General features: G+C 54.3%; 2 protein-coding genes across 2 annotated transcripts; both read left to right on the top strand.

Moving 5' to 3' along the window:
* Positions 1-238: 238 nt before the first annotated feature.
* Positions 239-6,368, top strand: Z520_07138 (uncharacterized protein; the record flags this gene model as incomplete). Its single annotated transcript, XM_016777637.1, has 3 exons — positions 239-3,973; positions 4,022-6,032; positions 6,073-6,368. The coding sequence occupies 3 exons, from the start codon at positions 239-241 to the stop codon at positions 6,366-6,368; spliced, it is 6,042 nt and encodes a 2,013-aa protein (XP_016631147.1).
* Positions 6,369-7,334: 966 nt separating this feature from the next.
* Positions 7,335-10,322, top strand: Z520_07137 (uncharacterized protein; the record flags this gene model as incomplete). The annotated part of the gene is made up of 1 exon (XM_016777636.1): positions 7,335-10,322. One exon carries the CDS (start codon positions 7,335-7,337, stop codon positions 10,320-10,322), a length of 2,988 nt encoding a protein of 995 aa, XP_016631146.1.
* Positions 10,323-11,294: the final 972 nt, after the last annotated feature.

Raw genomic sequence — 11,294 nt, 5'->3', positions numbered from 1 at the left:
GTGCAAGTCGATGCCCAGGCATTGTCGAGACAGGATTATCGCAGCCCTCCAAAAGGCACGCTAACAGACGCCGAACCCACCCTGATCAAGAACCACCTGCATCCGACTTTTAGGCTGGCCAGATCGACCTAGGGATCCAAAGGGCTTGAGTCACGTGATGTGTTCCGCCTCAAGCGAACCGATTCCGGGCCAATAGAATTCACCACACCTTGAAGGCCCGTGGGGGTACCAAGAGGGTATGTCGTCTTCAAGATATCCTCCGCCAGCAAGAGATCGCTCTCCGCCACGGTTTGACCGCAGACCTTCCACCAACTACACGCCCGCGAGCTCATCATACAGGGGCCAAGCAGAGCCCGGCTTGCCACAGGCGCAAAGAGACCCACCCCGAGGTCCTAAGGCTGAGTCTTTCCGAGGCGGTGGGGGTTTTCCATTTACTTCAACTGCGCGTGGTAGAGGTGGTGGGTTCCCTCCGCGGCTCAATGATAACTGGGAGAGGGACCGTGAAAGAGACCGTGAACGAGATCGGGACCGCGATACTCGGCCGCCTCCGCAGTCATACCGTGGTCGAGAAGATGACCGCGTTGAGTGGCCTCGACGTGATCGCGACTTTGCAGCCGCCGATCGGACGGCTCCACCAGCAAGAGATACTCGACCTTATGTTGGCAGAGAGCGCTCGGCCTCTCCTGTTCGACCTAGAAGGGACTCGCGCGAATCAATCCCCTCGACATTTGCTCGACCCGCAGAATCGGCGTCGTCATACTACCCTCCTGCAGGACGGGGCGGCCTTGGCCGCGGCCGGGGAAGAGGCGATTGGGAACGTGGCAGAGGCCGGAGCTCTTTCGTAAGCGAGCGTGAGCGGGATCTGTTCCATCCACGAAGCCGATCGAGAGAGAGTTGGCGTGATCGTGACTTTGACCGTGGCCGGCCACCACCGGGTGACGCTGACCGCTCGGATAGGTATGAGCGTCGCGATCATGAGCGCAGTCGAGAACGCGAAGTCAGACCTAGGGATCCACGAGAGCACGACGTGTGGCCAAGGGATCAATCGCCCGCTAGATTATCTGCTGGAAATGCGGCCGCAACTGTTGCCACCCCATCTGCCTCTACGAACGATCGACCCGGAAAGCCCGAATTTGAGGCAGGCAGACGGCCGTCCGTTGTGGCTGCCCCGAGCAGCGCTCCCCGTGAAAATCGACGTGATGGTGAAGGAGCAGATTATTTTGGGAGTTCAAGGCTAGATACCTCTCGTCGTGATCTACCCCAAACCCCACAACCACCTCCAACTCCCATCGGCCTTGACTATGGCCCTCCGCCGTCCTTACCGTCAGTCACCACACCTGCTGCGGAAAAGCCAACCTTAGCCAAGCCGCAACCTGTCAAGATCGAGCAAGTAACACCTTCGCCAGCCCCTTTTCAACCGCCTAGTGGGCCAAAGGCTGGTAGAACAGCTGTCGTAACGAGTCTCAGTCAGCCCGTGAAGACTCCTCAACAACAAGAGACATGGGCTCGCACTGAATCTGTGTCGCGTCCCGTGCGCCCAGGTCCGACTTCGAGTGCGAGTAATTTATCGATGGAAGGAAGCGCAAAGAAAGATGAGCTGCCTATCGAATCCAGAGCCCTGGCTGCTCCTGCTGCTGACCGTGCCATGCCTCCAAATGTCCCTTCTGGCCCCCGGTTAGGCAACAATCCGACTCCATATAAACAAAGGCTATCTTCAAGTGAGCCTGTCGGCTCTGGACCACCTCCCATGGCTCCAAGGGAACCTTCAAAACCTTCTGGGCTAGACAATCGGTCCTCAGCAATACCAACGGGGCCTCGCCTCGATCGCGAAGCAACAAGGGCTGGGCCAGGGACAGCCTCGAAGTCATGGATCTCTCCAGACTACAAACAAAAGCCATCTATTATGAACGCAATGAACAAACAGTTCCAGCCTGAGGCTCGGGACAGGGGACCTATACCGACGGGACCTAGGTTGCAGAATGCGTTCTCTACGCACCCGGACAAGACTGTTCGAGGGCTTCACACGTCTGCAGGTTCTCCTCCATCTGCGCCGTCCGGGCCCAAGGCGTTGATAGCAACCAGCCCCAAAATTAAAGACGCAACAATGACCCTCCTGCCTCCCAGAGAGCCCGCCGACGACACCCACTACCAAGACGATGTGGTGATGTCAGTTCCAGCATCCAGTGACGACGATGACGAAGCTGAAGATGATTCTTTCGACGAAGAGTATTTTATTGAATCTGAAAAGCGGCACAAGCATGAGATGGATCTTCTTGAAGGCAAGAAACCACCGCCTTTACTACAAGACACGACAGTAGTGGCCCTCCTAATGAAGCTGCAATTTCTCCATATGATATCTCAAGATCCTGTGCCTCGACCAGTCCCCACGCCCACCGAGGTCACAAAGGTCGAGACACCTGCTGCTGTTCCTTCTCCAACCGGACTACTGTCCCCAAAACAGGCCTCTGAGGAGACCGAGTCTAAAGAGGCAGTACCGGAAGTGGCACCACCGCATCCTAAAGGACGACCTCTCAAGCAGCCACCAGTGAACCCGATACCGACACCTCCTATCGAAGACTTACCATATTTGAAGCATGGACCTATTGAGCCAGTTGTCTTTGAAGATTCAGATAACGAAGTCGAACACGAAGCGGTTGCAATTCTACTCCAACAGGAATTTGAACGTAATGCTTGGGACTGGAGATCCGAGCTTGAAGAAATGCACGCAGAGTTCAAGGCTAGATATCCTCTGTGGAAACAGAAGATTCAACAACTCGAACAAGAAAGGCGTGAGTTACAGGCTAGCCCTGCACCCGCCTCCCCTGCACCGTCAGCGGCGCCATCCGTCACTCCTTCATTGACCCACGAGCGTACGAGAGGCGCACGAAACACGACAGAGGCCGACTTGCAAGCCGCAATTCTGATGTCTCAGCAATCGCTCAAAGAAGAGGAAGAACGACGCGAGAGAGAGGCAGCGTCCAGCTCTGTACCCAACTATGACACAGAGGCAGTAGTGCCTCCAATGTTGAAGCCCGCGGACATTGAACTGTCCCAATTTGAGGAGACGAATCATCTCATCCCAAACGAATTGGCTCTGCATGCATTTTCCTATCTACCCCCTGAAGACGATTTCACGGAGGAGGAACAAACTCTTTTCATCACCGCCTATTGTCAAAACCCCAAAAAATGGGGCAAGATTGCAGAATCCCTCCCAGGTAGAACCTATCAAGAGTGCATCATCCATTACTACTTGACCAAGGTCCAGGCTCACTACAAAGACCTCTGGAGACGATCGCAGCCTAGGAAGCGCGGTCGAGGTCGAGGGGCTGCGGCCAAGCCCCGTTCAACGGCTCTGATGTCCGAGCTCCTCAATGGTGACGATGCAGAGGCGACACCTGTAGCCGTTACGGACAGTGGAAGGCCAAGGCGAGCAGCGGCACCAACGTTTGGAGATGCTCCGAGCGAAGCTGACGCTTCAACACCTGTCCCACATTCGAAGAAGCTCACAGCAGCTCTAAAAGATGGTAATCCAGACGGTGGCGGAGCCAAGACTTCCAGAGGCCGCAAGGCTGGAACCGCCACGAAGGTGCGGAGGACCAAGGCACAGATCCAGGCAGAGCAGCAGCAGGCTTCTGCACCTTTGATAGCTGCTGAAGCCCCTCCCGGCAAACCTGCAACCGCTGTCAAGGCTGAAAGAGGGCGAACACTTATTCGTGCTGAAAATGTGCCCATCAGACCCGATCCTCCTCCCCCAATCCCACCAGTGCAGCGACCGGTTGAAGCAGGTTTGCATCACTATCCCGTATCCGACATCCCAGCAGGTCCTCTGGCAGCTCCAGCAGCGACCGTAGCGTCACAAACTACAAGTTATTGGTCGGTTCCCGAACAGCACAAGCTTCGAGAACTGTTGTCGTATTTCGGTCGAGACTTCACCCAGATTGCAGATCATTTAAAGACTAAGAGCCTGACAATGGTGAGTACGCTGATACAAGGTCTACGCTTGCAGGCTGACAAGATATAGATCAAGAACTATTTCAACCGTCAAGTCGGTGAAGTTAGAGTTGAGCTCGAAAAGGCTGCCCAGAAGGGAGAGCAATTGCAAGAACAGATGCGCCTTGGGAAAGTCGCAATTCCGCCTCCAAGTCCAATTCTGCCACCAAAACGTCGATATGACACAACGCTGGCACCCGTCACTCGTCCAACAGCCCAGGGTGAACAGAACGCAATGGATAGTGACCACGCAGTTGCAGCAATCAAGCAGAGCGTTATTGAAGACTTCCCACGCAACATCCTCGAAATGACGGCCTCGGGGGACATTGCGTCTCAGCCCCGCTCAATATTACGCGAAACAATTCGTGACGCCCCTCTGCCTGCTGCCCTTCAGCCAAAAATCGAAGAGCTTCCAAGATTATCCAACGACCGTCACTCCCTCTTCAGCCACAAACCATTGCATGGCCCTAAGGCTGGCGTGTTTCAGGACGATGTTGGCTTTCAGCCTTCTCGTCAGAATCTCAGGGCAGCCCTTGCGGAGCGGTCGCCCCAAATCCTTACTCAGAGACTTCCAGATATACCTCGCCCTGAATTAGGTCAACAAACCGCTCTATCATCGACCGGCCCAAGTCTTCCGGGCTCGCGGGAGCCTCTCATCCCGACACAGCAACGGCCTCCGCTTCCTCCAAGTGCTCCTGTTCAGGGAATCCAAACTCACGTTGAAAAATATACCCTGCCAAATACGCTGCATCCCAGCCATAGCCGGAACAGCAGCTCGACAACTCCGAGCCACCTGCCTTTGGAGACGCCTCAAGACATGACTACTCTACGCCGTATGGACAATCAACGTGCGCTGTACCGAACCGGACCCACAGGATCTCCAGCACTGACACCAACATCAACCAGTGTCTCTCAACCGCTGCGAGCCGAGATGTCTCAGCCTGCTTCAGCGCTTCCTCCGGCAGACCCTCCGAAGCCCCCAGCCAAACGTTCGAATGTGTTTGGTCTTCTTAACGATGATCCGCCAGACCCACCGCCAAAGCGGCCTTCTTTGGAGGCTCCAAAACGGGCGTCCATTCTTTCTCCACAGAGCACGCCCCTTCCTTCAGGGCACAATCTGCTGCAGCAGCCGCGGAGCCAGCATCATCCCGAAGACCCACTCTTGAACAGGACAGCGAGAGGTCCATATGGTCACAGTAGCAGCAACGTTCTCTCAGCAGGCAGCGGGCAACAATCACCGGCTGATTATCCAGGCTCGTTTTCTGGCGCTCCTGCCACTGGTCCCAGCAATGAAGCATGGATGGATCGTTTTGATCCACGTCCTCAAGGAGCTCCCAGCGACCAGCGAAGTCACCATCACTCACCTGCCCCGAGTCCTTACTCTGTACTCCCACCAACCGCACAGCAGAGCAGTATACCTTCGCTCCATTCGTTGCGGGAGAACACACCTCGAGCGGCAGAACGAGCTGGAATTGATCACCGACGGACGCTGCTGGGCCAGATCAACCAAATACCACATGTGCCCTCACCTCCACCTCAACAGCCGACGCAACCAGTACCGCAACTGCGATCAGCCTCCACTTCATCGCACCATTCACGGGTGCCTTCCGCGGGATACTCTGCTCCGCAGCCCACGAGTCAATCCTCTTCGCTCAGTCACCCGGCGGTCCCGCAAAATCATTCTCACTCGGCAAGCTCAACTCCAGTGTCGAGTCTTCACCGGCCTCAGTCGTCTCTCGATTTCCCTACCCGACTCACTATCCAACAGCATATGGCTCAACAAAACCAGCAGAAACAGGAGCATGAGAGACACATACGCCACCGAGAACTAGAAGCGGCACACCAGCGTGAGCGGGATCGCGAGCGAGAGCAGCAGCAGCAACACCAACAACAACCACCACCACAGCCTCAGCTGCAGCAACAGCAGCAACAGCAATTACGCCGGGACATCTACGGTATCGAGCACCATGCAAACCCTCCGGTGTCTCGTCCGAACCAGATGGGAGCAGTAGCCAATCAAAGCCACATGACATTCGGCCAGCGTGAAATTCCAAGAACCTTTACTCCTCCTCACACGCACAGCAACTCTCACTCCCATTCCCACTCGTCGTTTCCGGGTCCTAGTCGTGGTCCTGGCGGACTGGGAACACCTCACTCTCTCCAGCATCCGCATCCACATTCGCACCAGCAACACCAACACCAACATCAACACCATCAGCACCAACATCAGCACCAACACCAACACCAGCACCAAGCGGGACCGCTTCCACATCTACAGCCGCAGGGGCCAGGCCAGCCGCCGCCTCACCTGCATCACCCTCACCCTTCTCAACCGCAAATCCTCCATCCGGGGGCGGCGGGGCATTTTCGAGCAATGAGCCAAGGCGAACCTAGACGCGATGAGAGAAGATGAAATGAGCTGACCGACAGACCTGTGTTGCGCTGCGCTCAAGGATGAAATTTACACGACGCCATTGGGGTCTTCAGGGCTGCATCTGTCTGTCAATTACTTCCTGGGTTTTCCGTTTCCGTGTTTTGTACATGTGTGAGTGGATTGGGATATTTGTAGGACTAGGATTCATGGTCATGAGAATCTGTAAACAAGAGGGAGTGGCAAGCGGCAAGGTATGATTTTCACTGGCACCGTGATGGGGGCGGATTCAATCACGGCCACGCATCTAGGTCTCGATTAGGTTTCAATCGTACCTTGAAGGAGACTTGTACTGTACCAGGTGAATGAGAAAATAAAAGATTAGCTACCTCGTAGGTACCTAACCTGGCTAGGAACATTAAGCAGAAGAATGACTGTTGCCTGAACTCTGCACCTAGTATCTTTATATACCTAGGTATGACAGAAGCAGTGCACCGCCACAGCTGAGGTTGAGGCCACAGAGTTGGGGATACGTCACCCCCAGATCAGCCAACGTTCCCACTAATAATTACATAGCAGCAGTGATAGCACAAGCCCAAACGGTGATCAGCGAGAGACTCCTCCCGCAGCTCATTACGAGTAGCTATCACTCTGGTTCCCAAAGGGCCAGGGCTTACGCGGTCCGTCGCTTGTAAAGCCACTCCTCAACTCTCGGTGCGCATCGAAACGACCTTCAAGTTCATGATATAATTGTCATTCCCATCCCATCCCTTGTCGGCCGCTCAAAGTCCTCGTTTCATCTGATCTTCGTGTGTCCGTCAGGTCTGATGCGGCAACACCTCTCACTCCTCCTCCAACTCAACCCGCCGCGGCTGCTTGGGCCATGTGAACCTTAGGCAACCACGATTTCCAAAACTCATCGAGTGCCTGTCAAACACGGTCTCTCTCCGAATCCATCGCCCGGAAAGTCACAATGACACGTAAAACATCTCTGCCATATCCCGCCGGTCCCCCACCTCAGCCTCCATTGTCGAGTTATGACCCCGAATCACAATCCAACCTGGTACCAGACTCGGCCGATCTCCCTCCGCTACCTTCCTCCTCGCAAAGGAGTCCGATTGCCGCAGGTACGTCTAGTTTCCAAGACGCACAGAATCCATGGTCCGATCTGCCCACGAAAGATCAGTCATCCGATCGACCGCTGCCCGATGCTCTCAGACCGGGGCAGCCTCGCCCGCCGGCGGGGGCTGGGGCTGGGCCTGGTGTCAATCCGCAGAGTCATGCTCTTTCGAATATACCCCAAGTTCTAAGAGCAGGTCGTTCGCAGGAAGATACCCCTCGGTCGTCCTTGGATAGTCAACGTTCCAAGGATTTCTGGGAAGATTCAGACGGGGAAGACGGTCGCGGCAAGAGTCCCAAAAGGGGACAAATCGCACTTTCAGAAGACGATTTGCATGCTGATCCCTGGGTCGACGTGGAGCCGCCAGAGAAGTCTGCTGGCATCAAGAGGAAACCGGTGGGATGGGGGTCGTCACCTGTACAATCAAGGCCCGACGTACCCACCATCTCGACTTTTGCTTCAAACAATCCGTTCCGCCGGCCTTCGGACTATGCTCCAGGAGATGGACGGTTGGAGATCTCAAATCCGGATCATGACACGCCTGAATTCCCCGCAAAGGGCAAAGAGTTGGATCGAGGGCATGCTATACCTCCCACGGACCGTTTCCAAGGCTTAAACATCGAGAATAGCGCGATATCGGGCCTGCCGTCCTACAACAGCAAGAATGACTCGCAGGCAGCAGTTCCATCGGGCAATGAGCATCAGATGGCGCACCCTCCCATGCCTCAGGCTCCTCCACCACCTCCGCCGATAGAGCCTCGATCGCCTTTCAGTGAACAGCCACCGCTCATGCCAGTGTCTCCGCATCATGATACCATCGAGAACCCTTGGGCGTCCAATGTCAACCTTGCTCCGCCCACTCCATCCCCTATTCCATTCTCTCCTTCTCAAAAACAAGTATCAAATTATAACGACGACCTGTTGGACCGTGGACAGCAGAGTGGAGTCGTGTCACTCAAGGATGAACTAGAAACACTCCCAAATGCTGCTCAGGCAGGCACTGCAGCATATGACGAACCTTCGCTATTAGAGGACGACGAGGCGAGGCCTCCCCTTCCTATCAGACCGCCACGTCGCGCGGAAACCGAGTATTACGATCCTCCCGAAGGGCCACCTCCGTCCAAGCCACTACGGCCCACAATACGCACAACTATCCCATCAGATGAAGATATCGCAAAGATGATAGAGCAAAGAAACGAAACATACCAGATTAAACATTTCAATTGGTTCGATCACAGTTCCCGGAAACTGAGGAGATCTTCGATGTTAACCCAGAACAAGAACGGTCCATGTCCGCTTCTCGCCTTAGTCAATGCTTTGATCTTAGGAGCGAAACATGAGTCTCAGGCGGCACTAGACGAAGCTCTCCGGACGCGTGAGCAAGTGTCACTCGGCCTCATCATTGAAACTCTGATGGACGAACTACTGTCGAGGGGCTTTGATGCTGTGGGAGAAGTTATGCCCGATGTGGATGAACTAAACCACTTCTTGATACGCTTGCGGACGGGGATGAATGCCAACCCCAGATTCGTGCCGCCTGTTTCACCGCCGCCCAATTTGATGGACGCCGATGACTCCATGTTGAACATGCCTCAGCGAGAACGAGCCAAACAAAAACTCGGGACGTTTGAGGCTACAACCGACATGAAACTCTACGGGGCTTTCCAGGTTCCTTTGGTGCACGGTTGGCTACCCGAGCCAGGCTCGGAAGCCGCAAAGGCATTTGCACGATCTGCCCAAACATACGAAGATGCTCAAGCACTGCAGTTTGGGGAGGAGGAATTGGAATATAAACTCATGAACCAGGGGTTAACGGCAACCGAACAAAACCTATGGGAGGATATCAACGCAATCAAAAATTTCCTCAAGACATATCCCACCCAACTCACTCCATACGGCCTTGAAGGTGTGCAAGACTCGATCCCATCAGGCTCCTTTGCCATCATGTTCCGCAATGATCACTTTAGCACAATCTACAAGCACCCTGAAAGTGGCCAACTTTTCACCTTGATCACAGATGCCGGATACGCGGATCGGGACGAGATCATCTGGGAAAGTCTCATCGACATCAGCGGCAAACACAACGAATTCTTCTCGGGGGATTTTATGCCCGTTAGCCACCATAATGTAGGAGACGAGTCATCAACTCATCCAGCTGCTCGACGGACGTCGCAGCTTTTAAGCGTTGACAACGTTCCGACCGCAACACCACTGTCTCCACAAGAGCAACAGGAACAACACGATGCGGACTTTGCCATGGCACTACAGCTGCAAGAAGAAGAAGAGCAACGACAGCGTGCGGACCGAAATAGGCGACAAAGCAGCAACACTGGCACCAGCGGCACGCAACAGAGAAGATCACAATCTGGGAATATCCCGATACCTCTTCGTTCAACACAATCTCCACCCGAAGTACGACCACCGATTCCACCCCGCGTCTCACGCGCCCCCAATCCAGGTGTCAATCGCCCTTCCGATGCCCTGGATGAAGACGCGCCTCCTGCATACGAGGAAGCAGCAAAAGGCAGGCCATACATCCCACCGCTGGGCAGCCCTCTGCATCCCTCGGCAGAACCGTCTCCTATGAACTCCAACACGCAGCTGACAGGTACCGTTAGTAATATCAGCACTCACTCGGCGTCAGGAGTTGTTGACACTCCTTATCACCCGCCGGGACCAAATGCGGGCAGGAGGGATCCAAGGCGAAGGATGAGTGCGTACAATGAAATGTCTCAGTATTATGCCAACTCGCCGCAGAGGTTGCAACCACAGCAAGGAGTAGCAGGTCCCTCTGGGAGAGGCGGAAGGCATGGACAGGATCGAGACTGCATTGTTATGTGAAACACCGAGAGCTCTCGACGATGAGTAAAAGAGAGCTAGGGATGTCGTATAGGATTATTCAATGATTTCAAGATAATGTGTGAGACAGCAAACCTGACGAGATACGGTATAATGAAAAGTTGACCACGCACTCTAGGGGTTTACTGTTACTTGCCTCTTCTGATGACGTTGAGAGCTCCCCGGCTCTAAGCATATCACAGGACTGAAGACTATCCCGATGGTCGCTGTGGTGACATGACCAGTTTGTATGATTGAAGGATAGGAGTCCGCCTCATGTCAGGACAAGGGCGGTCCGGGTGTGCACTGAGGCGTCGTCCTCTTCCACCACCATCCTCCTAATTCAAGTCCATTGAACATATATGATGTCCCGCAGAGTGTCTGGGGGTATATATGTGTGTGTGTGTGTGTGTGTGTGTGTGTGTGTGTGTGTGTGTGTGTGTGTGTGTGTGTGTGTGTGTGCGTGTGTGTGTGTGGCTTCCTCGTCCTAGAAAAAACCCCTGCGCCAGCGGACTCTGATCTGGAGTTGTAGTTGGATCGGGATGTAGGGGCGTATATAGTGTCAATATACTCGGTACTGGATGAACAAACCTCGGTTGCCGCTGTCACGATAAAGCTGTTTTTCTTTTAAAAAGGGCAAGGGGAGCACCGTCTTCTAGTGGTAGTAGTAATACCCAAATCAGGCAGGTAGAAGCATTAAGAGGGGGAGAAAAAAGGCCCATTTCAAACGTGGTCGTGGTAGGTAGATAGGTAGGTAGGTCAATCTTCCTTATGTTTTTGAATACTTGGTAGAGGACACAGTGTGTCATCCCGAATTATTGCTCTTCTCCGCTTTCCTTGCCGCACTCGTCTTGCCTTCTTCTACCTGCCTGTCTGCCTACTACGGCTACATTCATTACGCACATATTTTTATCTTGCTTTGCAGCTACTGCCCTCGGACCGCCCAAAACCCTCCTCATCCAGTTTACCAAGCAA

Source organism: Fonsecaea multimorphosa (genome assembly GCF_000836435.1).
Source record: "Fonsecaea multimorphosa CBS 102226 unplaced genomic scaffold supercont1.14, whole genome shotgun sequence".
Classification (NCBI taxonomy): domain Eukaryota; kingdom Fungi; phylum Ascomycota; class Eurotiomycetes; order Chaetothyriales; family Herpotrichiellaceae; genus Fonsecaea; species Fonsecaea multimorphosa.
The sequence above is the reverse complement of the archived record's forward strand: the minus strand, read 5'-3'. Positions and strand labels throughout refer to the sequence as shown.